Here is a 27,147-nt window from a genome sequence, read left to right on the forward strand (position 1 = left end):
CAACTTGCTGAAATGTTATCTCCATGCATAACACTTTTTTCATGGTCACGCTGCGATCCGATTGGTCACTCATCGTCAATGCTCCTTGCATCTTCTGGGATGTTGCGTGTGCATAATAATAATAATGGATACTTTTTTTCCTTTTTCAATATATTGTGTGTGTGTGTGTGTGTGTGTGTGTGTGTGTGTGTGTGTGTGTCTGTGTGTGTGTCTGTCTGTGTGTGTGTGTGTGTGTGCGGGTGTATATGCGTGTGCGTGTGTCTGTGTTCCTAGGATCATAAGAATGAGTTACTCTATCTCCCTGACAGGGGTGTTTTTTCTAGTTCCTCTCTATAAAGCAGAGTATGAAGGCCTAGTGCCGCAGGACGGTGTTCGGGAGGTCAATGAATACATTCCTAAATGGCGTCTTTCCCACTCCTCTCCTTCGTGTGCGAGTGTGTGCGTGACACGCGCGCCGCGTCAGGGCTTCCCCCGTGACCTTTGACCTCCTCCTTCCCTTACACGTCGGTGAGGAGCTTGCTTTTGTTCACGCAGTTCTGATTGGCTATAGTGCAATTGCCAGTTCTGAGGTTGGCCTCTCTGAAATTGTCGATGCTATTGTTTATATCCCCGTCGATCTCCATGTACTCGGACTTGCTGACGGTGGAGGAGCTGCGGCGGCTGGAGTTGGTCTCGGACGGGATGTTGGGGTTGCTGACGTTCAGCAGCTGCGCCTGCTCCTCCCCCTCCGTCTCGCGGTGGTAGAAGTAGTTGAAGTTGGACACGATGACGGGCACCGGCAGGGCGATGGTCAGCACGCCGGCGATGGCGCACAGCGAGCCCACGATCTTGCCGCCGATGGTGACTGGGACCATGTCCCCGTAGCCCACCGTCGTCATGGACACCACGGCCCACCAGAAGGCGTCGGGGATGCTGCCAAAGTAGGAGTTCTCCTCCTCGGCCTCGGCGAAGTACACGGCGCTGGAGAACAGGATGACCCCGATGAACAGGAAGAAGATGAGCAGCCCCAGCTCCCGCATGCTGGCCTTGAGGGTCTGGCCCAGGATCTGCAGGCCCTTGGAGTGGCGGGACAGCTTGAAGATTCGGAACACTCTGACCAGGCGGATCACCCTGAGGATGGCCAGAGAAGTGGCCTGCTCCCCCACGGCCTCCGGGCTCTTGGGGTCTTCGGCCAGCTCCGTGCCCAGCGTGATGAAGTACGGGATGATGGCCACGATGTCGATGGTGTTCATCATGTTCTTGAAGAAGGCCGGCTTGCTTGGACACGCCAGGAAGCGCACGATCAGCTCAAAGGAGAACCAGATGATGCAGAGGGTCTCGATGATGAAGAAGGGGTCCGTGAGGATATTTGGCTTGTAAAAAAAAGTGATGTTGCCTCGGGTCTCCATGCGGCCCCTGGGGTCGTCTTTGAGCTCGGGTAAAGTCTCTAAACAGAATATGACGATTGATATTAGGATGACCATCACGGATACTATGGCGATGCCTCTGGCCGGGCCCGAACTCTCAGGGTGCTCAAAGAGGAGCCAAACTTGACGTTGGAATTCCTTCTCGGGTAAAGGGCGCTCCTCCTCTCTGATGAAGCCCTCGTCCTCACGGAATTTTTCCATCGCATCCACTCCGAGCTCGTAAAACTTTATCTCTTCCGAAAACATATCCAGGGGGACGTTCACCGGCCTCCGTAGCCTCCCCCCGGACTGGTAGTAGTAGAGAATTGCGTCAAAACTCGGACGGTTTCGGTCAAAAAAATACTCGTTTCTCAGGGGATCGAAAAAGCGCATCCTCTTTTTGGGGTTCCCCAGCAGAGTCTCTGGAAACTGTGACAGAGTTTTGAGCTGCGTCTCAAACCGGAGCCCGGCTATGTTAATCACCACCCTCTCGCAGCATTCGTGGTCGTCGTGGTCCGGGGGATAGGTGTCCTGCGGGTGCCCCGGCACCGCCGAGGTCTCGTCCATGTTATCTCCTGCGACGACGGTCATTTTGACAGGAGGAGTTGAGGGGAAATTCCGGTTACTCAAACTGGTGGAGGCATTCACTTTTTGGATCTCCGAATCTCCACCAAGCGGCTCTCGTCCCTTAAACGATCAAGTCCCCAGGTAGGGGGTATAGCTTGCTTGCCTCAGTGCGGCTCCACTGCGGTTCTCGCTGACTCGACCATTGCCGCCCGCCGCTGCATCATCATCCGCTACTGCTGCTGCTGCTGCTGCTGCCTCTGTCACCCACAGAGTCAGAGGGAAGAAAAGAACAGATCGAACAGCCCAGATATTTGCTAGGTCAGCGATTTCTGCGATTTATTTATTTATATATGCCACTTCCCCCATATAGTCCAGCGCAGCATCACGAATTCATCCCTTTATCCCGCACAGTTGAAGAGAATAACTGCACCCCTTACACGCAGTGCCTACACACACCATGTAAAGGACTCGCCTCGAATACATTCCCATATATTAAAGGTGTTTTGACGCATGCAGAAGTCTGACGGGGCTTGCTGTAACACACACTGACACCGCTAAACGCGTTAAACCCAGTCCCCGATGCAGGAGGAAAGTATTAAAATACTACACTGCAAGGCAGCATAAATCTACAGAAGCAGCTCCCATAAATCGCATAGGCGCAGTACTAGTAATAGTAAGTTGGCCGCCGGGTCGCTTACCTCGGAGGGATCCCGATGCTGAGTAATGCGTCTTATCCCGGAGTTGAGTCGTCTCACGACAGGACGCCCGCCGTGGATGTCATGTTGCGATTCCACTTTTCCACTGCACCCATGCAACTAGATCAGCGATGTCCACGGCATGCCGACATCCCCGACCGAGACCACAGCGTCCGCCTCTTATCAGATCACCCCCGAAGCGCACGCACACACACACACACACACACACACACACACACACACACACACACACACACACACACACACACACACACACAGACACACACAGACAGACACACACACACACACCTAAGACACACACTCCGCTCCCACTCGGCGCCGTGGCGGTGGTTTACCCGGGTCGCCGCTGCTCTGGTTGGGATAGAATAGCACTAGCTGAAGCTGAGACAGAAAAACACAAGCGGACCGCGAAGACGAAGCGTGTACTGCTGGGGCACGGACGGCAGCACTTTGGTGTGCGGTGCTTATACCGCAGGAGGAGAGATATCCTGCGCAGCAATTCAGAAGGGAGATGGATTAAGGGGCAATAAAGGAGCAGCCCGTTGACATTTCCAGACATTACTGCATCAGCAGAAATGCTGATCTTACGAGGAGAAGACGGGATGACGGGCGTTTATCCCTCTCTCACTTGGTTAAAAAGAAACCAATAAGGACACACACACACACACACACACACATACACACACACGCGCGCGCGCACACACACACGCACACACACACACACACACACACACACACGTTACCGAAAGGATGACATAATGAATTGCAGCTTGAGACAGCAGCAGAGGGGCTTGGAACAAGGGGTGGGGGGTAATCGTGTTTTGTTATGCATTTCTCACGCAAGTTGGAGGTGAAGTAGAAGACGATGTGAGGGGGAGAGGAGGGAGGGAGGGAGAGAGAGAGGGAGGGGGGCTGATGGGAAGGAGGGGGTTCGACGCAATGCAGACCGGTTGTACTAAAGCACAGCTGCCAGAAGTTCTCTTAAAACCACAAAACATAAGGATTATTGTGCCAACACTGGCGCAATTTCTCACCGGGGGGGGGGGGGGGGGGGGGGGACTTGGGATCGCCGCCGGGATAGAGCTGCTGCTCTGTGATAGAATCGCTACACTGGGTCTTCATTCAGATTACACACGTCCTGACTGACAAGCGGACTACCCAAGATTTACATTGTGCCTCTAGACCCTAAGAGTGGATGGTGGTGACCGGTGTGCAGGGTAAACCCGATCAGGGCTTCAGCACCACGGACAGCAGCGTGCGTGGTAGTCCCGTTTCATCCCCAAACCAAGTCCTGGACGTGTGGGGAGAAAGCGCCAAGGTTGCACATGCATCCGACCACAACATTGCGTATTGTGAGGAAGCGGCTATTTCCCTCACTGTCAGTGCGGGTAGATTCAAGCACTCGAGTGTTTTAGCCTGCACGTTATTCTTACTTTTGCAATGTTGTGCATTAGTAACTCCTTCTAGACTATAGGCTATGTTATTATTCATTGTGATAACTTAGAATACACTCTACGCCAAAGAAATCTGCTATCTGCGCAGAAAAATGCAAATTACGTTTTGTCTGGTTAAGATTAAATATGATGATGTGGTGAACCGGGCTGAGTCCCACTTGGTATTGCTTTATATGAGGAGCAGACCAGGACGTGCTATATCCTAAACAAACTCAGGCGTAAAACGGGGCCAAACAATGGTCATCCCCCTCAGCAAAGTGTACACCCTGAATCGTCCCAGGTCATCAGATTGTGTTTTAAATGAGGAACTTATCCCACATCACGTGACACTAGGTCTATCGCTAGATGTGGGCCCATCACCTAAATTTAGATTTAGGCTATAGCGTGTACGTTTCAGCACTGCAGTTCTGCTCCTCCCAGGACATTGCTTGGAGATGATTCCTAAAATAGGCCGTTTATGATGGGAAAACGGAAGCTGTAAAGGTGTTTAGTGTGGCCTATCATCTGAGATGATTATTGTTAACATTAGATATATAGGCTGTGTCTCTATCCAGTCTGTTGTGGTGGTCCGTAGGATTTACTGCATTAAAGCTGTATTAGCTCTTCTGATAAGGTCAGAAAGTGAAACTACCCGTGTGTGATGATCCCAGACAAAGCCTCATACAAATAGTTTTGGTGGGTCTTGTGTGTTCAAGAGTCACCATGTCTAATGAGAATTAATTTGTGTATAGATGTAATGTACATTACTAGTACTACTTTATATGTATACTTTGTTGGTCAGAAATGCTTTACAATGAAAACTGCCCGTCTCCTTTTTTTTTTCTTATTCTTATTTAACATTTATTTATATATAAAAAAAGAAGAAGAAAAGAAGAAGAATAAAAGACCACAAGTTCGCATAGAAAAATAAATCTTGTTATTCACAATAGTTCCATTTCATACAGATATTCGGACCAAACTCGCAGTTTCTATGAGATGTTTTTTAACGAAGTCAAAATCACATGTAAACCACAGCCTATTGACACCAAAAAGAGGCCAATTGTACGCGTAAATAAAGACCCGTGACTCGTCTGTTGTAGGCCAGGAGCTTAAGTATTTGCACATTTTTACTTTCTGATACAACAACATCACCACGTATATACCTCACCCCTTTGGAGCAGTACATGTCCTATTTGTATGGCAATGCTACTCTGAAGGATACACATGCTTCCTCTATCTGCATGCTGAGCAACGAATCTCACGATCAAAACAGCACTTTTCTATTAAGAACAAAAAAAACGTTCAAAAAACCTGAGTCAAACAAAATCCACATTGTTCACCTTCCACACACTGCAACACCCGAGCCAGGAAATGGCCTTCTCCTGCAGAGCTCTCACCAAACCACATAGTGGCGCTCAAAACTCACTTATTCCATGGTTACCAATTCCTTGGTCCGCTTATACAGAGAAGTTGAATGGAGTTGGCTATCCATAGTTCATATTGACAAGAGTCAAAACCACGTCCCGCCGGCCGCTACACCTTCCTCACTCAGAGCGTAGAGGCCCGGGGCGTCTCTAGACGTCCGTCAACTGGCCACTGTACGACTCGCGACACGCACCGGCATTGGAGCGCGTCAGAGTTTCCAAGTCGTCATCCCCCATGGTGTAGTCTGATTTGGAAATGGATTGTTTGCTCTCGATAGAGTTTAATTCCCCGAACGACGGCTGCTGCCCACACGTAACGTGTATGTACTGCCCGTCCTCCTCTTCCCCGTTCTCCCGGTGGTAGAAATAATTAAAATTGGACACTATGACGGGGACCGGCAGGGCGATTGTCAGCACCCCGGCTATGGCGCACAGGGACCCCACGAATTTGCCGCCGATAGTCGACGGGCACATGTCTCCATAACCGACCGTTGTCATGGTGACCACGGCCCACCAGAAGGCGTCTGGGATGCTGGTGAACTCCGTATCGGGGCCCTCAGCCTCGGCAAAGTACACGGAGCTGGAGAACAGGATGACTCCTATGAGCAGGAAAAAGATCAACAGACCCAGTTCCCGCATGCTGGCCTGCAGGGTCTGGCCCAGGATCTGGAGGCCCTTGGAGTGGCGGGACAGCTTGAAGATGCGGAAGACGCGCACCAGACGAATGACCCTGAGGATGGCCAGCGAGGCGGCCTGCTGGCTGCTGCCCTGGTGCTCCGCCAGGTCCATGCCCAGGGTGATGAAGTAGGGCAGGATGGCCACCACGTCGATCAGGTTCATCATGTTCTTGAAGAACACCGGCTTGCTGGGACACGAGAGGAACCGCATGAGGAACTCGAAGGAGAACCACACGATGCACAGCGTCTCCACCATGAAGAAGGGGTCCGTGAAGGGGTTGGGCTTCTTGCCCTGCGTGGAGGTTCCGTTGGCGCTCTCCTGCGGTGGAGGCGCCTGAACTTCTCTGAACTCCGGAAGCGTTTCCAAACAGAATATGATGATGGAGATCAGGATGACCACCACCGATACGATGGCGTTGATCCGGGCCGGGCCCGAGCTCTCCGGGTACTCGAACAGCAGCCAGATCTGGCGCTGGAACTCGTTGTCCGGCAGCGGGCGCTCCTCCTCCCGCATCAGACCCTCGTCGTCTTTGAAGTTCTCTATGGCTCCGTCCTCGATCTCGTAAAACTTCATTTCCTCCATAAATATGTCCACGGGAACGCTCACGGGCCTGCGGAGCCTCCCCCCGGACTGGTAATAGTAAAGGATCCCGTCAAAGCTGGGCCTGTTCCGGTCGAAGAAGTACTCGTTCCTCAGCGGGTCGAAAAAGCGCATCCTTTTACGCGGGTCTCCAAGGAGCGTTTCGGGGAAGCGCGACAGAGTCTTGAGCTGGGTTTCGAACCGCAGACCCGAGATGTTGATGAGGACCCGCTCGCTGCACTCTTGGTCTCCTCGCTCCAGGTCCACAGCATCTTGGAACAGCGGGGCGGCCACCACCACAGTGTCTTCAGAGCGGTTCTCCTGGGACACCACGGTCATCTTTTTGTTACCCAGGAGGGGGGTAACCCGTCCACTTCACTCACCTCCTCGGCCCCTTCCCTCGCACACTTTTATATCCACCGTTGTTGTCACTCGTCACAACTCGAACAGGCCCCTCTCTCCATACAAAAGGGTGAAATCATTTCACTTCGGGCCCCTCGACGGCTGTCCACAATGTGCCCGTTGTCTATCCCCGCAGCGTCGTATTGTTTGGTTGTGCCTCTGAAAGGTTAGTCCTTTAGAACGGGCCACTTTGTAGTTGTGCCTCCGGATCTCCACTTGCATAAGCAATCCCGATGGCCAGAGATGGCTATCATATTCACACCGTTTTAAACTCCAAAGCCCTCCCCGAGCGAGCTGACGAGATGACAGTTGTTGCTGCTGCTGTCCCTCTCTTACGCACTCGACTACTGGTGGAGTAAAAGTGTCATTAAGCCCTTATTAACCTGTTGTGTGTCGGAAGATTATTAAGACATTTTTCCTAAGAAACAACTACATTTACATCTATCAATATTTTCACAGTTGTTTTTCGACACTTTCAGGATTGGATCATCCTATGCTTAGATAATTTTACTGTTCTCCCCCTCGGTCACAAATATAAAAAACGACCAAGTAAAGGCCGGGGTCTCTAGGCCTATTACACCAAGAGAGCCCCTGATCTGGGCCTTGGGCGCTGATGTTTTCTAAGTATCAAATAAGGTTCAACACTTTATAGCAAAGAGCTGGACATGAGCCTCTCCGGGGCCGCGCCAGGGGAAAGTTCTGGCCTGACTGACACTTGAGCATCCAGAAGGACCCATGATGTCTGGAGGAAGCCTAACAGTCAAACAAACATTTACCAAGCGCACGACTTAAAGGCGGCTTTACAACGGGGAACACAGAGACCCTTTAAAGACACACAGCTTAGCCGTGTACCATGACTGTTTAACAGCTATTCTTTAGTGTTTGTTTTGTGTGAAGGGGCCCAGGGACGGTTGTTGTTTCGTACAACAGCTTATATATATGATATGAATGCCGTCCTTCCTCCCCTCCCCAAACAGTGGAGTCTGTAATATAGAGCGGTTCCATGTGTGCGCCATGACATATACCGTCTATTTATAGAGCAGTCATTTCTTTATAAAGCCACTGCAGTTACGCTCAACTGTAAAAGAACCAGGAGACCATGATAGCACGTGGAGCAGTGAGTCGCCCAATAACTTACACAGTCGGCCTGTATTTATAAGTGTGCCATTATTTCACTGGGGAAGGGGGCGGGGGCACCAGTATAATCTCTAGGATATATCAAATGATATATGCTTCACACAGTAGTACATGCATAGCCCTATACAGTACATACATGTATCAAAGATTGCTGCTTTCAAAATCTATTCTGTATTCTGTACTATAGCTGGACGGCTAAGCCATGTATTCTTCGTCACCAACGCAGATCCTTTGACAAGTATATGAGCAAGAAAAGCAAACCCTGTATTCTCCCGCCGTGATAGGCCCTTAACACTGTGGGAGAATACCCCCTGGCCCTTCACGGAGCCCCCATTTGGGTATCAGAGTCAAATGTCAGTGTCAAGACACGGTGCCACCCGCTGCTAACGTGTTAGCATAGCAGCCACAGTCGGTCTGGGTCAACAAGCCAGATGTCACGCCGGGAGCGTATCCAGGGAAACCAACAGCAACAAACAGAGGGAGGAATGGTTGGAATCAATCCGATTGGTGGATGGTTTGGATTCCAAAAAAGACTCCTCGAATCCTCTTGATGCTATTGGTCAGCGTTGTTTAAAAGTTTAAAGCTTAAACCTAAAATGATAGTCGCTTCATGAATATTATGTCCCCTATATGTTGTACTTAAAGTTTACATACAAATAAACAATAATGTAAAGAATGGTTAACTTTAATCTAGCAAATAGTAGATCTAGATACGGAGTAACAAATAAAAAACACAAAATGAAATATGAACATTATCATTGTGTTGTTTCTTATGGACGCTGCAGTAGAGTTCACTGCAGGTTGGCTGGCAGCAGTCCTCAGGCCTGCAACAGATTTAGCCCAACACAGTCGTTTGCTTTATGAGCTACATTTTGAGTCCGTCTTTGTGTAAATATAGACAGGGCGAGATTCCCCCAATACCCAGTATAGACATGATGTAATCAGCAAGAACATGTCAGTGACTCCCTAGGCTTTCCCAGTCCCCGTCTCCCCGTCCCCCCAACCTTCCCAACCCCTCTCAGGCCAAGTATTTAAAAAGCATGTGTGTATTTCTGTAAGTGTGGATCCTGCTGTTGTTATTAGTGCAATTGCTGAATGACCCCCCCCCCCCCCCCCATAAGTGTGTGCATTGAGAATAAAAACAGGACTCTTGTATTTACCAGAAGGTCCCCCTAGAGGGGTCAACCCATCTCTGAGAAGGTTCTAGAGCCGGCTTTGTTGATGGAAACGCTATAGAGCAGCAGTCCATCTGGTCTGATCTGAGATCTGCTCGAGGATCTCCAAGACAGCCTGTCAAGGTACCACCATGTCCCCTAAAGCCGGCCAGTGTTTAAGGGTCAACCCAGCCCTCAAATTAGTACATACAGCGTTTAGTCGCGGGTCTCGCTGGCGTTAGGTACGTGGCAGAAACATGACCCATTGTAATTAGCGAGCGTGTGGGGGTGTCTGCTTGTGTGTGTGTTTATGCTATTCAGAAGAGCTCCTTCACATGTGAGAGCAGAGGAGGACGACATCCACCCTTTCCCCCGTAAGTGCCCAGGACTTCCTCTGAAGAAAGGGGATACCGAAGCCAAGGTCTCTGCCAGCTCCTGGAGGTTGATAGCCACCAATTTTAGCCAGCGGCAATCTCAAGTTGATGTGCGTGGGGCGGCCTGCTTTTATTTTGTTTTCTCTGAAAGGCGACCAGGCCGGGGGACAGAATGCGATAGCCGAGATCAGGAGGGATGGGCCGCCCGGTATTCCCGCTCGATGCCTGAGAGGTCCTCCAGGTTATCCTTCCACCCCCTCTGGACCTCGTGGTCACCCCAGGTTCTCCCCTTTTTTGGGAAACGTTGTGACCGGTCCCCCGCGTGTTGACCGCGTGTTGAACGCTGAATCGAGAGATCTCGAAACAGTAGAGGGGCGTCCATGAAATGTCTAAAACTCTTTTAACGTTGATGATGTTTCTTTTTCCACCCTTTTCTTGTATACTCACGCACAATGAAAGGTATAAATGAGCCTTAACCGAAATGATTTGTAGTATCCCTATTTACCTTACATTTGTATCCCATTCAGTATCTTTCTCAGCACCCACAACCTCATCCTTTTTTCCTACTAAGTCCGAGAAACATACAAACATTCACCGTAGTCTCACCATACCTACTTCTTCGTGTTCCAGGCAGTGTACTCAACAATCACTTTCTAGTGATTTCTCCTAATGAAAATATGTCTCCTGACTTGTCATGATGATTGACGCTTACGTGATCCCAGAGTGGATCACCTTTCTGTTTGCTGCTCCTCCGATTCTTTCTGACTGCCAAAACACTTTGCTTTAACGAGCAAATCGCTGTGGTCAATGCGGTGTGATGGTGTGTTGGTGGTATTGCACTCGCCTGCACCCTAAATATCTTTATGCTCATAGGCTACCAAACACTGGCCATTCGATCCATGAAAGGACAACCAGTTGATGCAAAATAATAAATATTTATATCTGTGTACATTGTGGACAGTGCGGTTGATTTGCAGGGGTATATTTGTACAAGTGTGTGTGTCTGTTTTGTGTATTTATGTGCATAATGTTTATTTTTACCGTTTTTGCCTCTGTAATTGTTTGTGCATATGTGTGTATGCATATGTTTAATTGTGTGTGCCTGTGCGCATGTGCAAAAGTGTGTGTGCGTGTGTATTAATGTGCTTATTAATGTTTGTATGTACAGTATGCGCCTCTGTACGTATGTGCATGAATATCTGACTGTGTATGTTTATATGAGTTTGCATGTATCTGCGTGTGCCGGTTTGTATGTGTGTTTATGTTTTTATGTGTGCATATGCGTGTGTGTCAGCGTGCCCGTGCGTGTGTGTGTTGGTCTACGCGTGCCAGCGCGTATGTATGCGTATGTGAACGTGTGTGTGTGTAAGGGAGTTTGAGCACGCTCGCCCTGCAGTAGTATTTTCAGCTTTCACCAGAGCAGTAACTCTATCCGGCTCCGAGACCGGCCCTTTGCTGTGGAACCTTCGAGACTCCTATAAATAAACAGCCACCACTCCTTCAACACCTGCCTGTATGGCACACGGTACGATTAGCTCATGGCAACAACCCCTCGCATCTTACAGCGTGTGTCCACAACTATAACCCGCTCCTGGTTCAAACCAGTGGAGTGTGTCAAGAATCCAATCTCCTGGGAACGTATCGCGTGCCGCTCAGGGAGGAAGGTGTGGATGTACAGTATGGGGCTGCGTGGACCCCCGACCCAGTGGGTCGGGGGCCCACGCAGCCCCATACTGTACATCCACACCGTCTTTCCGGAGGAAATAGTAGATGGTGGTCGTAAAAATGTAATGTATGCGCTATTACGCATGTACACAATTTGTATTTACAAGACATACTGTTTTTATGTTAGAAATAAATTGTGTGTGGGTGTGTTTGTGTGTGTGTGTGTGTGTGTGTGTGTTTGTGTGTGTGTGTGTGTGTGTGAGTGTATACACATGTGTGCCGATGAAGGATTAATATAAAGACAGATTGTGGAGACTTAATTAACTGTGATAAGTGTGGAACGGAAGACGCCGTAGTGAGCGGGCCGAAGGGTTTCTTTTTGAGTGACAGCGTAATTCAGTAACATCTTGGCAGTGGCTCCACAGTAAGTGTCTTGGAAGCACACCCTCCTGTCATGGTCATTTTTGTCTTTTTTTTACACGTCCCTGAACAACTCACTTAGCTGACCTGAAGCCCTGATGGAAACATAAGTGATTGTTCTCCTGAATATATATATATATATATATATATATATATATATATATATATATATATATAGTTATTTATTTATTTAAGTGTATGTCAATGTTTGTGTGTGTGTTTGTGTGTGTGTGTGTGTGTGTCTATGTTTGTGTGGGTTTGTGTGTGTGTGTGTGTGAGTGTGTGCGTGTGTGTGTTTTGGTCTGTGTGTGTTTGTGTTTGTGTGAGTGTGTATGTGTGTGTGTGTGTGTATGTCTGTATATGTCTGTTTGTGTGTGTGTGTACATCTTAGTAGAGTGAGAGTTCAGAGGCGTTTCTTTGTGTTCTGTTCAAATCTGAATGCCGTCTGGCGACAGGTGGACACACTGAACGTTGGACTTGAGAGACAGATGTGGGGAGAGGCACAGCTGTATGCATACCAGCACACTGTACACGGCAGAGATCAGATATCACGGCTCATATTTCCCGTTATCTCACGACGTACTGCCCAGAGAGCATACTGATGAAACAGGGCTCACCCGCTCTGAGAGGGTTTTAATAGCAGGCAGATAGCAGTAGAGCTACACATTATTGTATGTTTAGGAGAAAAGGGAATAGGATCTGACCTCCTGCTTCTTCTTTTGTACATTGACACAGCATTTAATTCAATTTGATAGAATTAGACTTTAGAAATCCGTCAAAAGAGAGCGCTAAAGTTCATTTCAAAACCCCATTTGCATCTAGCTTTGTACTCTGAGCTTGATGTTCGGCATAGCTTCCCACATCCTGTGTACAGTCTTGTTTTTAAGTTAGTTTTGTTCTGGGATAGTTTTTTACTTCTAAGAAGACTTCTCCATCAAAATTGCATTGAGTTCCAGTTCAGGAACTCTTGGCGTTTGTACAATCTTACATTGGTCCTCACCCACATTCAGCAGAAACCAGACAACCATCTATTGATTTATCAATCAGTCCAGATTTATGAATCAATGTCTTTTTCATTTCCTTGAAACACAAGCAATTGACTATGTTTCACTTCTCTTTTCTTTTCCATTTAATCCCCACATTGCCAACATATGTTTGTTGCTGGTGACTGCCAAGAACTTAATGTGAATTAGTAAAACAAAACACATTCATGTATTCATATTTATTTTAACATTTGGAAGTAATATATATAAATGCATATATATATACATATTTGTATTTTTTTTTATGTGTCAGTCATATCATATTATCAGTCACGCAATCTCCTCAGCCGCGAAGGTCAGGCTCTGTCTTGGCAGACAGTGGGTTGGTGTGTCTGATTACCGTCACCAGATCTACAACACGCCTTTCTCCAGACCCCCTCGCTGCCCCTCACTCTCCCAACAGAGCAGCCATCGCTACCTGGGCCAGGAAGGCTTCCCCTACACCCCTCCTCTACTACTGCACTGGTTCTCCAGTGATGGTCCGAAACCCGGTTCCACCCTCTGGGAGGAGATGTTATGCACTGGAATGATCACTTAGGATTTGAGACTTTTCAGATGCTTGATTCTTCTTTAAATCTGCCTGTTGATTATATTGTATTGCAATCTTTTTAAAGGAAATTGACTGGGACTCTGATAATGCAGCTGAGTTAAATGTTTTTGTGGTGTTTTAAAAGGGGAAATACTGGGTCATTTACCATTAAAAGTATCTCATCAGACCCAGAGTTGTGGCCATTAACAAGGCAAACTTGATACTGATTGAGTTGTTTGAATAAACGACACTTGTCAACAGATACGGTTTTATTAACAGTATAAATACTTCTGAAAAAATACCTCTACTACATCCTAAGAGGCAGGAGAGCTGAATGTAGTTGTACAAAAAAGTGGAAGTCTTATTTTGCTGCAGTATTAATTTCTGAACAATAATGAATCATTGCTATTTTGAAAGGACATAAACAGACATACAAGATAGACCTGCTACCTAGATCTTCTAATTAGAATGAAGATATAAGATATGTTTCAGTATTTGGCCCTCATGTCAAAAACATCAAAATAAGCTGTCCAGGAATACATTTTAGTCAAATGATTCAATCACATGGCAATGGAACGTACAATAATTATACAAAAAGTCAGAACAATAAAAAATAGATCTACTTTTACTTATTATTTTGTCAACAAAAAAACGTAAAATCAGATTAATATAACACATCATGCTCAAACTCAAAAGTAAAAGGGAGAGAGTGACTACTAGAGAGTGACTCTACTGGAAAGTGACTCTACTAAAGAGTGACTCCACTAGAGAGTGTTCCCCCAGAGTGACTCCGCTAGAGACTGACTACTAGAGAGTGACTCTACTAGGAAGTGACTCTTCCAGAGTGACTCCACTAGAGAGTGATCCACTAGTGAGTGACTCCACCAGGGAGTGATCCCCCAGACTGACTCCCCTAGAGGCTGTCCGTGGCAACGCTGACCACCTGAGGATGCACCCGGTTCCTTGCGGCGGCGGCGGTGCATCCGAAGAGCCACTCTGCCCTCCTGTGGCGGTAGCGCTTGGACAGCAGCACATAGAGCACCGGGTTCACGCAGGGGTGCAGGTACTGCAGCACGGTGCACACAAAGTAGAACACCTCCCAGGCCGAGCCCTGGCGGTACAAGCCCAGGTACACGCAGAGCTCCAGCACGTAGCTGGGCAACCAGCACACCGAGAAGGACCCGGCCGCCAGGAAGACCATGAGCGAGGCCCGGCGGGTGTTCCTGGCGCTTGCCTGCGACATCACGGGGCTGCGGTGCAGGAAGAGAGCCAGGCGCACGTAGTTGAAGGCGATCACCAGCATGGGGACGAGGTAGAAGAGGACGAACTGGCTGAGGATGACCTGGTAGTGGTGCTGGTGGATGGTGGGCAGGCAGTAGGTGAAGTTGGCAAGGCTGGGGCCCACACCGTCCCTGGTGGCGAACATGCGCAGTGGGAGGCTGACGAAGAAGCTGAGCGCCCACACCAGCACGAACATCAGTACCACCAGGTCCATGTCGGGCGGCTGGTAGGGGTTGGTGATGATCATGGCGCGCGTCATGGACACGGCGCACAGCGAGTAGGTGCTGGCGGCCAGGCTGAAGGCCAGCAGGAACTGGTAGACCTTGCAGAAGACGTTGCCCAGCGGCCAGGACTGGCTGACGGCCGAGTGCAGGGTGAAGGGGATGAGCAGGAGGGTGAGGAAGTCGGCCAGCGTCATGCTCAGGAGGAGGATGTCAAGGCGATTCTTGCGCAGGCTGTTGTGCTTGGCGAACAGCGAGAAGACCATGATGTTGGCGCAGAGGCCCACGCCCAGGATCAGGCCGCAGGTGCAGGCGAAGATCAGCCCGTAGATGTTGGTGGCAGCCTGGGTGATGAGACCGCATCAGCATCCACACCACCATCGTCACCACCACCACCACCATCACCATCACTACCAAGACCACCACCACCCTCACCACCATCACTACCACCATCACTACCACGACCATCACCGCCACCATCACTACCACCACCACCTCCACCACCACCACCACCACCACCACCACCACCATCACTACCACCACCACCACCATCACTACCACCACCACCACCACCACCACCACCACTACCACCACCACCACCCCTACGATCAGCCCCACCACCACCACCACCACCATCACCACCCCCAGAAAGGAAGAAGATTACCCAAACGTTTCCATGTTATGTTTTTATTAAAAGTTGTGTTTTTGTGCACAGCATCCCACTCGTGGGAATAATAATATTTTTATTGGTGTTTATTAGGGAAGCAGAAGTCTGTTAAAGTCCACCCACTGACAAGTCACACCCACACATTTTATTGCTGGATTTAACATCAATCACCAAAACTTGCTGCTTTACTTTCACTGCTGTCACCCTCACCGCTTTAGACATAAACTTAGTAAACACATCGCACTGACCGTACCTCTTTAAATGTGGACGTACTCACCATGGTCTTTCTTCAATACTTTCTGGCTCGGATTGGTGACATCCTGGAGTGCAGATCTCCACGATAATGTTTTTGGAGTAAAGAACCTTGTGAATTCATCATGTGAGAAGGTGACAGGAGCAGCTCCTTTCCATGAGCTGTTAACCAGCCGGTGACTGGTGAATGGAGAGGGAAAGGCAAACACTACTTGGATCAAATTGACTCCGGGTGAGCGGGTTTAAAGAGAGAGCGCACGTCCACCTCCAGTGAACTAAAAACCTGCATCTCATGAAATTTGTTTGAGGAGAGTGAACATTACTCATTCTATCAAAAAGGCTACCATTAGTTATTTGGTTTGAATCCAAAATGTGTATCTTTAGGTCTCTTCAATTGTTTTGTTACAACCTAAAAAAACTTTAAGAACCAAGGAAGCTTTTCTCAGAATATCTCAGAAAAACGAAATCCTTTTCAAATTGTTCAAAAACCTTCCTCTGACAAGTAATTCAAACTTTCACACAAACTTTCCTCTTGTTCCTATACTTGATTTCATCTATTCCTCCAGAAGCTATTAATGATGTTCATGAGATGCATTCAAACCAGAGGAGAGAGGACCATACCTCAGGATTTGAGATAAGCACCTCCTCTAACTCATCTCAAGACTGATAACGCCAACCAAAGTAAACACGGCCTCTCTCCATCGATTGTGCTTCCCATGTTTCCCCTTTGGCCGGGAGATATTAATGCCTTTCCCATTGTTGGATTGATTTCTTTGGTGTGAGCTGCATGCTTTGGGTAGCAGCTTTATCAGCCCATTCCCCAGCATTTATGACTCTGTGTGCGCTAATGGCCTGCACCGCAGCTCTTAGCACAGGAAATAGCTGACACTGATGCATTTGCTCTGCCCTCCATTACCTTGCCTGTGTGCTGGGCAGCCGACTATTAAAAAAGGCCACATGTGACATTAACAAAACTCTATTGTGTCCTTAAAAGCCTTTTAATGCTTGAATTTTAAGTTAAGCCTTGAAAGTCAACAGCCATGGTTCGATGTTTGAAATCTAATGTTTTTGATGGCCTGTTACGCTTGTATTAACCCAAACGCAGCAGATACAACACGAGCCAAGCATTTCTAGCGGCTACAGTTTTAATGTTTGCTATGTGGTCAATGTGTATATGATGTCCTCAGTGCAAGTGAAGAAAATTAGGAGCCAGAAAATACCTTGACTTTGGCATAAGTATAAAAATAGACTATAAAGGTTTAAATGATTGGAGATTTGATAAAGCATTCAATACGCCATAAATATGCATTGGGACATAGAAAACAAACAACAAAATAACACACAACATAAACAACAAAGGAAGAGAAAATGAAAAACCAATTACATGAAGTCATGTACAGGATATACCTAAAGTGCATTATGGAATTCAGTCAGCAGCACCACGATACATTCACAAAAAACAATAAATACCTAAATAAATTATGGAAGAACAATTCCAACAGATGCAGTCAGCAAACAGTCCAGCTTGAGAGTGTGTTAAAAATAGCAACCAATCATAGGTCCAGCAAAGTCCAAACTCCCCAGAGTCTCAATCATCAATAATTACACTATGTACAGCACAGACAATAAATATCTTTGGTATTACAGATGATGACACAGACGACAGACGAACAAATCTTTTTTTTCCTACTTTTGTTGTGGGGTGAATGTCTGCGTTGATGGGTCGACTCCACTTGAATAAATATGAATCTTAAAAAAACTAAAACACACTTTGTTTTATGATAGTTGTTATAGTGACGAAGTACATTCGTGGGAGTGACTGATTATAATCATGCAAGCAAAGCCCCGGACCAAATGAAACAGAAATAACGAACTAAGTCACTCATGGGTCTCTGAAATGGTTCTCATTGGGCTCCTGAGTCTCAGTCTGATTGAGCTTCAGAACCAGAGGCCGTGAGTTCTGGGACGGGGGGGACGCAGACGCTAGGGCTGGGGTCTTAGGGCTTCAGGACCAGAGCGATGGGGGGGCGGAGCTATAAGGCCCCGTTGACCCTCCGTCGCCGCGACAGCTCGCCGCGCCCGCTTCCTCTTCTTCTCGCTCTCTTTCCGCCGGCCCAGTCGGACCTTCTTCTTCCTCTTGGTGGCCGCCTTGAGCGGCTGGTCCTTGTAGGCCAGGACCTTGTTGGTCTCCTGGGGCAGGTTGGCGTCCCCCTCTGGGTCCAGAGTCCTGAACCTCACCGGCAGGTTCTTGGTTCCTCCCGGGGGCTTCTGGTGCACGGCTCCACCACCACCACCACCACCACCAGCAGCTCCACCACCTCCACCACCAGCACTACCACCACCGGGGCCACTGTTTGGGGAGCCCTGGAAGGGAGGGATGGAGGCGTCTGCGGTGTGGACCTCGTCCAGCAGCTCCTGCAGCCACATGCGGCGCTTGAACTCCTGCAGGGACCGGCCCTTGTCGTGCATGAGCTGGGCGTGGCTCACCGATCGCCTCCTGGAGAACCACGGTCACAGTGTCGGGGGGGAAAAAGGTCAAAACTCCAGAAAAATCACATGGTAACTTAAAAAAGATTAGTGCTGCTTGAACAAGGAGCTCTTAGGACCACTGTTTTGATATTTTTTATCCAGATCATTCATTATGTCTGTGAAAATATGTGCATTTTTTTGAGAGACTGGCTGCTAAAAATCCAAGGTCACAGGCCAGGTAATCACAGGACAGTAGAGGGCAGCATTAACAAGATTTGTGACTGCGGCTTTCACCCACAAACCCACACAATCAACAGGCTTTGATTTTTTAGCCCACTTCTCTCAATTCCATAAACTAATTTTTGCTGATATTACAAAAATAATTCAATATACTTCCTGATCATATGTTGTGGAATGGAGCGATATCGAAGCAGAGCATGGATCTTTAAACAGACACTGATTCAGGAGGTAACTCACGTCCTGTTGCTGGGAACATCTATGGGTCTACCGTACAGGGTCAACGGGGAAACCAGCAGGAACACAGCCAGGCTCCACTGATGTACTACACCTATAGAGCACATCCTGGAAGATCTGCAGAAAACACAAACCCAGGCGTCAACATCCCATCACCCCCCATCCCTGGAACATGCACATGCAGATGAGCACTTTGTTATGCCTGCTCTTGCTGACCCCCCCCGTCCCAAAAGTGCACTTTTCAGTGATCCTCCTCACTACCCCATAAGGACAATTTTCTCTTTCTGTTCATTTAAACCGCAATGCATGTCAGTCAGAGAAAGGAGACTTACGTGGGTTCTCTGCAGAGCACACTGATCCACGGGCACTTATGTTCACCAACGCTTTGAAAAGGAGCTTTGTGTAATGTAATCAGAAAAAACAATCAAAACAAGCAAGAGGAAGCAAAAAAGCAAAAAAATCTCCCAAACACACAATGGCTTGGTCAGAAAGTCAGTCCAAATCCATCAGCGTGAGGGCAGGCTGGGGAAAGCCCCCTGTCCCCCTTGCCTCCCGACAGCGTTATTTATTTCTCCCCGGGCGTCCCGATGAAGTGAGCGATAAAGATAGCCGGGCTGGCCGCGGCCCACCGGCGGGCAGTGCCGTCACAGCAGCGCGTGTCCCGGGAGGCGGGGTGGCGGTGTGATCCCTCAGGGGGAGCAGAGCTGGGTCGGGGCCACGGTAGGTCCAGCAGGACGGGGCGGTGGAGAGGAGACGGGGGTCTTCTGCATGCTGCCTGCCTGTGCTCTGAGAGCTGGGGAGTGTTTGGACCCAGTGAGGCAGGGAGGAGGAAAAGTGGAACTTCTCTTTGGGTGAAGATGTAGACTCTGTTTTAGCGCCTGCCCATTAAGTGTTGGTCCTGCCGCGCACGCCCCCCCCCCCCCCCCCCCCCCCACACACACACACACACACACACACACACACATCTACGCACACACACACATACACACACACACAACTACACACACGCACACACATCTACACACAGACACTTACACACATCTCCCCCCTGCCCACACACACACACACACACACACACACACACACACACACACACACACACACACACACACACACACACCTACACATACACACACACACACACACACACACAACTATACATGCACACACACACACGCAACCACAAACACACACACACCCTTCTCACAGACACCCACGCTAAAAACATATACATCCGCATGCATGGTTGCCTACACACACACACACACACACACACACACACACACACACACACACACTGTGTGTGCATGCCTCCCCATAGACCTGGAAACAGAACTACACAAACCTGGTCACACATTCATAAAACACACGCACACACACACACACACATACACACACACACACACACACACACATTCGACACACAAGCACACATATATAAACACACACAGAAACACATGCATACACATTTGCAGGCATTGGGACAGACAGACACACACACACACACACACACACACAAAAACGCGCACCTGCAGGTGGCAAGAACGCGGTGCACACATCAACGCCTCCGACCGGCCAATTAGCACAGAGAACACTAAAGATCCAGAACAATCCGGCGTGTGACGCCCATGGAAACATTGACGACCATCGCGGTTCCAAAGTCACATCTCTGACGGCTTAGGAGGGACAGGTGTGTGCCCATGGTGGTAATCACAAGGGTAACGAGCAGGGGCCATCCGAGAGGGGGGTGGGGGGTGGGGGGAGGTGCTCTAGAGTAAACAGCCAGGCCTCACCACTTCCCCCAGGGGAGAATGACCATAACCTCAGAGAAACCCAACCCACAGCCTCTCTCTCCACTGAGCACCATTCAACACGGCAGTCCTCCGCTCCTCAGCTCCGCACTCACTGGTAATGGTGGGCTTCGAGGTGGCTCCTCACATCCAGCCAGTGGCGATGTTGGGAGAGTGGCCCGTGGATCAGAATATCAAGTGAACAGGAGTAAGGGCTAAGGCACCGCCGGCGTGGGGAAAGATTAGTTGTCGGGTTTTTTAAGAATCGTGAGATCTCTCGTTTTTCTTGTCAGTGTGTGTGAAACAGGAACTGTTTTGCAGGCCGCAGACCATCCATATGCATGAGCATGTCATCAACAAATATTTAAGTGTTGTTGGAAATATTCTGTCTGTGTTGGCCTGCAGATACCCCAAATCTATTCTGAACTGGGGTTTAAAGAGTTTTCCATGAAGGTACAATCAAAGTAAATGGATACAAACAGAGAAAAAATATATATATATTCACTCACCCTTTTGTTGATTTATTGATGGAATATCATCACTCTGCTAATCATAGTGTAAACAAAATGTAAACATTGCTTTTTAGCCGTACTGTAAATGAATCAGAAGGTAGTGTAGATGTAATGATACCAGCAATTTAACAGCCTCCTATCTACTGGAGAGTAACTCATTATAACCACCAGTAACCAGAAGAATTTCCCCTACACGAGTTGTAAAAGTGCACTCCAATATTCCTGATATTAATGTACCTCTTCATTAATGTGGTTTCTTCTTCCTCGGTCATGTTCAAGCAAGAAATTAAAAGACCCCTGAAATTGCATCCATTGACTTTACGATCTAGCAATGTATGGTCCTGTTTAAGCAATAAAAAAGAAGGTTCATAAAAGTATCAGAAAACTGAGTCTTTTCTTTTACTGGAAGGTAGCACTGTGAAACTATGTGGGGTTAACGGCAGTACACAGAGTGTAAAGTTAACTGAAGTTATGCTTTAATACGTATAGATTTGATCTTACTCTGAGTATAAGTACACAAAGATATGGCCACAGAGGCCCGTTAGGAAGCACTGTGGTCCATAAATCCGGCCTGCAATTGTAAGGAAAACTGCATATTTTAGTACTCGTGAAGTAGTATGCATTTGATTCACCTCCATACTGTGTATTAGACAATAATAGATCAATAGTATGTGAGTTCCTCAAGGATGAAAACTTTTATTCTATTATGTTCTGTTCTGAGTACTTTAGGCTATTGATAAGCCTCTTCCACAGACCGTATACCTAAACCCTATGGGTGGCAAATTATTTCACAGAGTGCTCAGTATTTTACAAGCAGCCGGTACTCGAAATCCAGCATGGGGTCTCCAATATTCAGCTCTCAGCGTTCCTGACCTCCAACATTCAGTATGGGGGGAAAAAATACCTCATTCGATTCCATTCTGCAAAGACTTTACCTGGCAAAAAAAAAAAAGCCTATTTCCTGGCAGAGAGCAGCGAGCCGAATTGGAGCCAGGAAAGCTGCTTTTGATTCACGCTAAATTGCACACTTAACATAGAACAGTATTCCTGCCCGGTTTTCATCCTTTTCACACTGCACGTACACACGGAGCACAAACAGCCACCACAACCCGGGGCTCAAATATTTCTTCTTTCTTCACTTTTTTTGGCTTATGTCTGCATATAACCCCCCCCCCCCCCCCCCCCCCCCCCCCAACAGAACCTCAGCCTGTTATAGGTCGAAAGAAAAAGGAGAATGAATCTCCTATTTTTAGACGGTGTTGCAATTATTCTACTGTTGTTTAATCCGAGTGGAATGCGTTTTTGTGCAATAAAAAACTTGTGTTGCATTTCAAGAATTATTGGATGTGTTTTTCAGTTTTCTGCTGTTTTTTGTTTGGGACTTTTATGCCATTCAACATCCATGTACTGGAGGAGTTAACTTTTTAAAGCACTATTATTACTCATAGACTATTATAGACTAATGCATTACTAATTTCCAATAACTAGGTGTGATATTAAACCATAACACAACAATGCATGCATTGCAAACCTATAAGCAAAAACACACGCCACTAGATCTGTTTAAAACCCAAAACATAGATCAAACTTGCAAATCACCTCAAAACATTTCTCCAACCCTTCAACAGACAGATCAACAGAGTGCACATGTTGGCCGAAACCATTAACGTGTTAATTCACTGCTACGAAACAAAGCCATGCGTTTCTGGTGGGTTTTATAACGACCCCTCTGTGGCTCATACTCTTGGCTCTGGGGCTCGACGCATGTCTCACGTGGGGGGAACTTTTAGTTAGTTCGGAAAAACCTCACTTGAGAAACGGCCTTCACCGAGGCACTATTGCCCCTTAACGGTTTTTAACCATGAAATATAGACAGCGCAGGCTTCTTCGTCTCCATCCCTAGTCCAGCGGAGGTATGCCTTTCACAGAGCTGCGTGGCGAGTCATGTTGGACGCGCGTTCTGCTAGTCATTCACACCTACTAATCATAACTGTCACCTCTGGAATGCGCTTTTCTTCCACACACACACACACACACACACACACACACACACACACACACACACACACACACACACTGCATGCGCACTCCTTCATAACTGATTTCAACAGTTCTGCTTGCTGCCGTACAGGGTCTTGTTGTTCCAAGGTTTCATTGTTCGAGCTGAAATGTCAAACGTTCACGGCGCCCTCTTGTTCTGTTTCAAGGTCATACATGTGTTTACCGCAAGTGTAGAAAATGTAAAGAAAAAATAAACAATTGACCTAGGGAAGAGGTATGTATCAAATACAAAGGGATAACCTAGAAGTTAGCCAGATATAAAGAGAGCCCCTTGGATAACTATTACCTCTCACCCTTGACCATTCTCTTACCTGTAAGTGTTGTTTCAACGCCTATATGTGAATGTTTATAACAGAGTGACGTGCATTTGTGAGGGTTTGCCAATGTCCCACAAAAGGTCAATAACAAAGTGAATGCGTTGCGGTAATTTAAAACTATTCTTTACATCCTCGGTCCACATTTGTTGAAGATGTTGTGAAGCCAAACGCGTGTCACATGGCATTTATTTTACACTGACGTGTACACGCGTGACAGGGCATTTAGAATAACATTCAAACGTGTTTTCCATGTCCCATTACAGAAAGGAAATAGCCAAAATTGTTAGACATAACAGTTTATTACTTTTAGAATAACTGCTTTTCCGTGAATAGGCTCACGTGATGATTGCAAATTTTCAAACAATTCCCTGCGTATTGTTGGTTCACTGGAATCCCCTCCATGTTTATGGATAGACTCAAACTACAGAGTGATGTTGTGGACACGCCTAAGGGAAAGTGTGTTACCTTTCATCTGCAACCAATTCGTAACATTATTATTATTGGCTGCATTACCCACCAACCTTTTTGATCCAAATTGTACTTGAATGATTTACAGTAAAGATTTTTTTCTTGTAAATTGTATTCGGTGTACAACGCACAGGTTGAGTGTGCGTGTCAGAGATGGGTCATGCCTCCGTGCTCTCCCTCCCGAGTCATACATCCTGAGCATTACCTCATGCTTGTTCAGGGTTACCCAAACACAGCCTCCACCTCTGCCACTCATTCACTCCTTGTGGATGGATATAGTGGACCATGTGACCCACAGCTAGGCTCTCTTTGTGATACATATACTGATCCACGCAAGGCCACACTCACGAGGAGGAGGAGGAGGAGGAGGAGGGGGTGGAGGAGGAGGAGGAGGAGGAGGAGGAGGAGGAGGAGGAGGGGTGGAGGAGGAGGAGGAGGAGGAGGAGGAGGGGGTGGAGGAGGTGGAGCAGGAGGAGGTGGAGGAGGAGGAGGCAGAGGAGGAGGTGGAGGAGCAAGAGAAAAGGTTGGAGGAGGAGGTGGAGGTGGTGGAGGAGGAGAAAGAGGAGGAGGAGGAGAATGAGGAGGTGGAGGAGGATGTGGAGGAGAAGGAGGAGAAAGAGGAGGTGGAGGAGGGTATGGAGTAGAAGGAGGAGGTGGATGAGGAGGAAGGGGAGGAGGAGGAGGAGGAGGAGGAAGAGAAGGAGGAGGAGGAAGAGGAGGTGGAGAAGGTCGGCTTCAAATTTACAACTGAATCTTTTCGTAATACCGGGGATTTTTAATGATACCATAAATGTCAGGCTGGTGGAGCCGGTGAGACGGCCTGCACCCTGCTGGGACAATAGAATGTTGTTCAGACTGGGCTCTCCAGCACTGGGACAGGAAGTATCTGCCATGGGACATTTTGGACCGTAAAATGTAATTTTTAGATGAAATGATTCCTGCCTTGGCGAAGCTTGTATCCGAAACCTTTGCCTAAATCTCTGGGAAATGAATTTGCCCACTCAGCAATAACACTCCTTGGTTGTGCTACCCAACATTTCAAATATAAGCTATCTTAGCACTGTGTGTGTGTGTGTGTGTGTGTGTGTGTGTGTGTGTGTGTGTGTGTGTGTGTGTGTGTGTGTGTGTTTGTGTGAGAGTGTGTGTCTGTTTGTCTGTGTGTGTGGGGGATCTGATTGAGGGTCTGGTTGTGTGGGTTTTGACCAGGACTCATGTGGTGGCCTCCACATTAGCATTTCTCCCTTGGCAGATGGATGCTCGCCTGCTGTCTGACTGTGGGTCTCTCTCTCTCTCCCCTCTCTCTCTCTCTCTCTCTCTCTCTCTCTCTCTCTCTCTCTCTCTCGCTCAGCACAGCCACCACCTCCATCTCCAGCCCAGACCCGAACCACAAGCTGCCCAGTGTGTGAGGGCCCTCCCTCCCCCCAGTCTCCTGACCTCAGAGACAGACCCCAGGCCAGCTGGACACACGGCCTGAAAGCCCACACAGCCACCACCACCACCCCTACCACCAACTGCACCACCACCACCACAACTACCACCACCACCACATCTCCACCACCGCCAGACAGCCACCACTATCTTTCTCTCTCTCTTCAGCTTCTCTTGCTCTTTTTCTCTCTCACTCTCTCTCTCTCTCTCGCTCTCTCTTTCTCTCTCTCTCTCTCTCTCTCTCTCTCTCTCCCATTTGACTTGCTCTTAAACTCTCTCAAGCACTCACTGACCACTCTCTAACCACGTTTATATGTTGTGAATCGCCTCTCCTCTTCCTCCCACTCATCTCCACCGTTGAGGTCTCTACTTTTCCCCCTCCTCCATCCTCTCCTAGAGTCTCTCTCTTTCTCTCAGGAAGAGTTTCTCTCTTCGCTCTTCAAGTCATCCCCTCTCCTGAGGCCTTTTATCCCATCAACTCCTCGGCCATGTTAAGATAAAGCATCCCTAGATGGGTCTCTCCCTCTCTCTCTCTCTCTCTCTCTCTCTCTCCCTCTCCATCTCCCTCTCTCTCTCTCTCTCTTGGTCTGGATGGCCTTTTTACGCCTGCCATTAAAACCCACTGTTGTGTGTGTGGCTCTGTGTTTTGTTCTGTGGCTTGCGGTGATGCTGTGGAGTCGTTTGCGGAGCAGGCCTCCTCCACCGCAACTACTGTGGCGTATTTGAGGGCCGTGACTAATGGCGTGCACCCCGACACAGGCTGCGAAACACTGGGACATTGAGCCACTGAAACATGCCACAGGGCTGAGCTTACCCCAAATCCAGACCCTTTTCATTCTGCCCCAGCGGAGAACCGGTAAAAAATGAAGGAATCAATCGAGGCCTGGTTTGGAGGAGACCACACACATTGGGTGTGTTACCGTAATGACGGCCAGGGTTTGTTTGTGTAGGGAAGAGAAGTCTCAGGCGCTTAATGAGTGCCCTGCGAACAGCGCGCAACCACAGCTAAGTCAGTTGGTCAACCGAGTTGGCCAGGCTAACCGCAGTGTGTGTGTGTGTGTGTGTGTGTGTGTGTTTGTGTGTGTGTGTGTGTGTGTGTGTGTGTGTGTGTGTGTGTGTGTGTGTGTGTGTGTGTGTGTGTGTGAGTGTGAAGGCTTATGTGTGTGTGTTTGGGGGGGGGGGGTGTATGTGTGTGTGTGTGTGTGTGTGTGTGTGTCTGCGTGTGAGTGCGTGTGTACAGGTGTAAGTGTGTTTGAGGAAGATTATATGTATTGCTGGCATGTAAAGACAGAAGAACATTAAGATGCATAACAAAACTTCATCATTACTTGTTAGTATAACTTTATTTGCCTTTACTCCCTGTGCTCCTGCATACTTGCAAGTCCCTATTTCGAAAAAACATTAGTTTACTTTCACTGTGCTGTGAATCCTGTTTTATTCCCCCCCCCCCCCCCCCCCCCCCCCCCCCCAATGAAAAAATATCTGAACCATCTACTGTATCTTTGAGACATTTCGGGGAATGACATTACACGTCGAGCAAAGAAAAGAGGGCTTCACTTAAACTTTTCCAAACGGTTATAACGCGCCGCAGCGAGCGCCAAGTGCACTTCAGCGGCTCCGGGCTGATCCGTTTACAGTAAACCAGCCGGTCCCCGCTTGTTTCCTCACCAATTACCGCACGGGAGGAACTGGGGTCACGCA

The 27,147-nt window shown here is 48.1% G+C and overlaps 4 protein-coding genes across 4 annotated transcripts; all 4 read right to left on the reverse strand.

The window, feature by feature from the left end:
- Positions 1-497: 497 nt before the first annotated feature.
- LOC307080864 (potassium voltage-gated channel subfamily A member 1-like) lies at positions 498-1,976 on the reverse strand (the record flags this gene model as incomplete). Its single annotated transcript, XM_079743806.1, has 1 exon — positions 498-1,976. One exon carries the CDS (start codon positions 1,974-1,976, stop codon positions 498-500), a length of 1,479 nt encoding a protein of 492 aa, XP_079599932.1.
- Positions 1,977-5,675: 3,699 nt separating this feature from the next.
- LOC307080756 (shaker-related potassium channel tsha2-like) lies at positions 5,676-7,121 on the reverse strand (the record flags this gene model as incomplete). The annotated part of the gene is made up of 1 exon (XM_079743625.1): positions 5,676-7,121. One exon carries the CDS (start codon positions 7,119-7,121, stop codon positions 5,676-5,678), a length of 1,446 nt encoding a protein of 481 aa, XP_079599751.1.
- Positions 7,122-14,419: 7,298 nt separating this feature from the next.
- LOC307080158 (galanin receptor 2a) lies at positions 14,420-15,955 on the reverse strand (the record flags this gene model as incomplete). Its single annotated transcript, XM_079742790.1, has 2 exons — positions 14,420-15,352; positions 15,929-15,955. 2 exons carry the CDS (start codon positions 15,953-15,955, stop codon positions 14,420-14,422), a joined length of 960 nt encoding a protein of 319 aa, XP_079598916.1.
- Positions 15,956-17,910: 1,955 nt separating this feature from the next.
- On the reverse strand, positions 17,911-18,977 carry pthlhb (parathyroid hormone-like hormone b; the record flags this gene model as incomplete). Its single annotated transcript, XM_079742791.1, has 2 exons — positions 17,911-18,424; positions 18,874-18,977. 2 exons carry the CDS (start codon positions 18,975-18,977, stop codon positions 17,911-17,913), a joined length of 618 nt encoding a protein of 205 aa, XP_079598917.1.
- Positions 18,978-27,147: the final 8,170 nt, after the last annotated feature.

This window comes from Pollachius pollachius (assembly GCF_949987615.1).
Source record: "Pollachius pollachius genome assembly, chromosome: 9".
Lineage (NCBI taxonomy): Eukaryota > Metazoa > Chordata > Actinopteri > Gadiformes > Gadidae > Pollachius > Pollachius pollachius.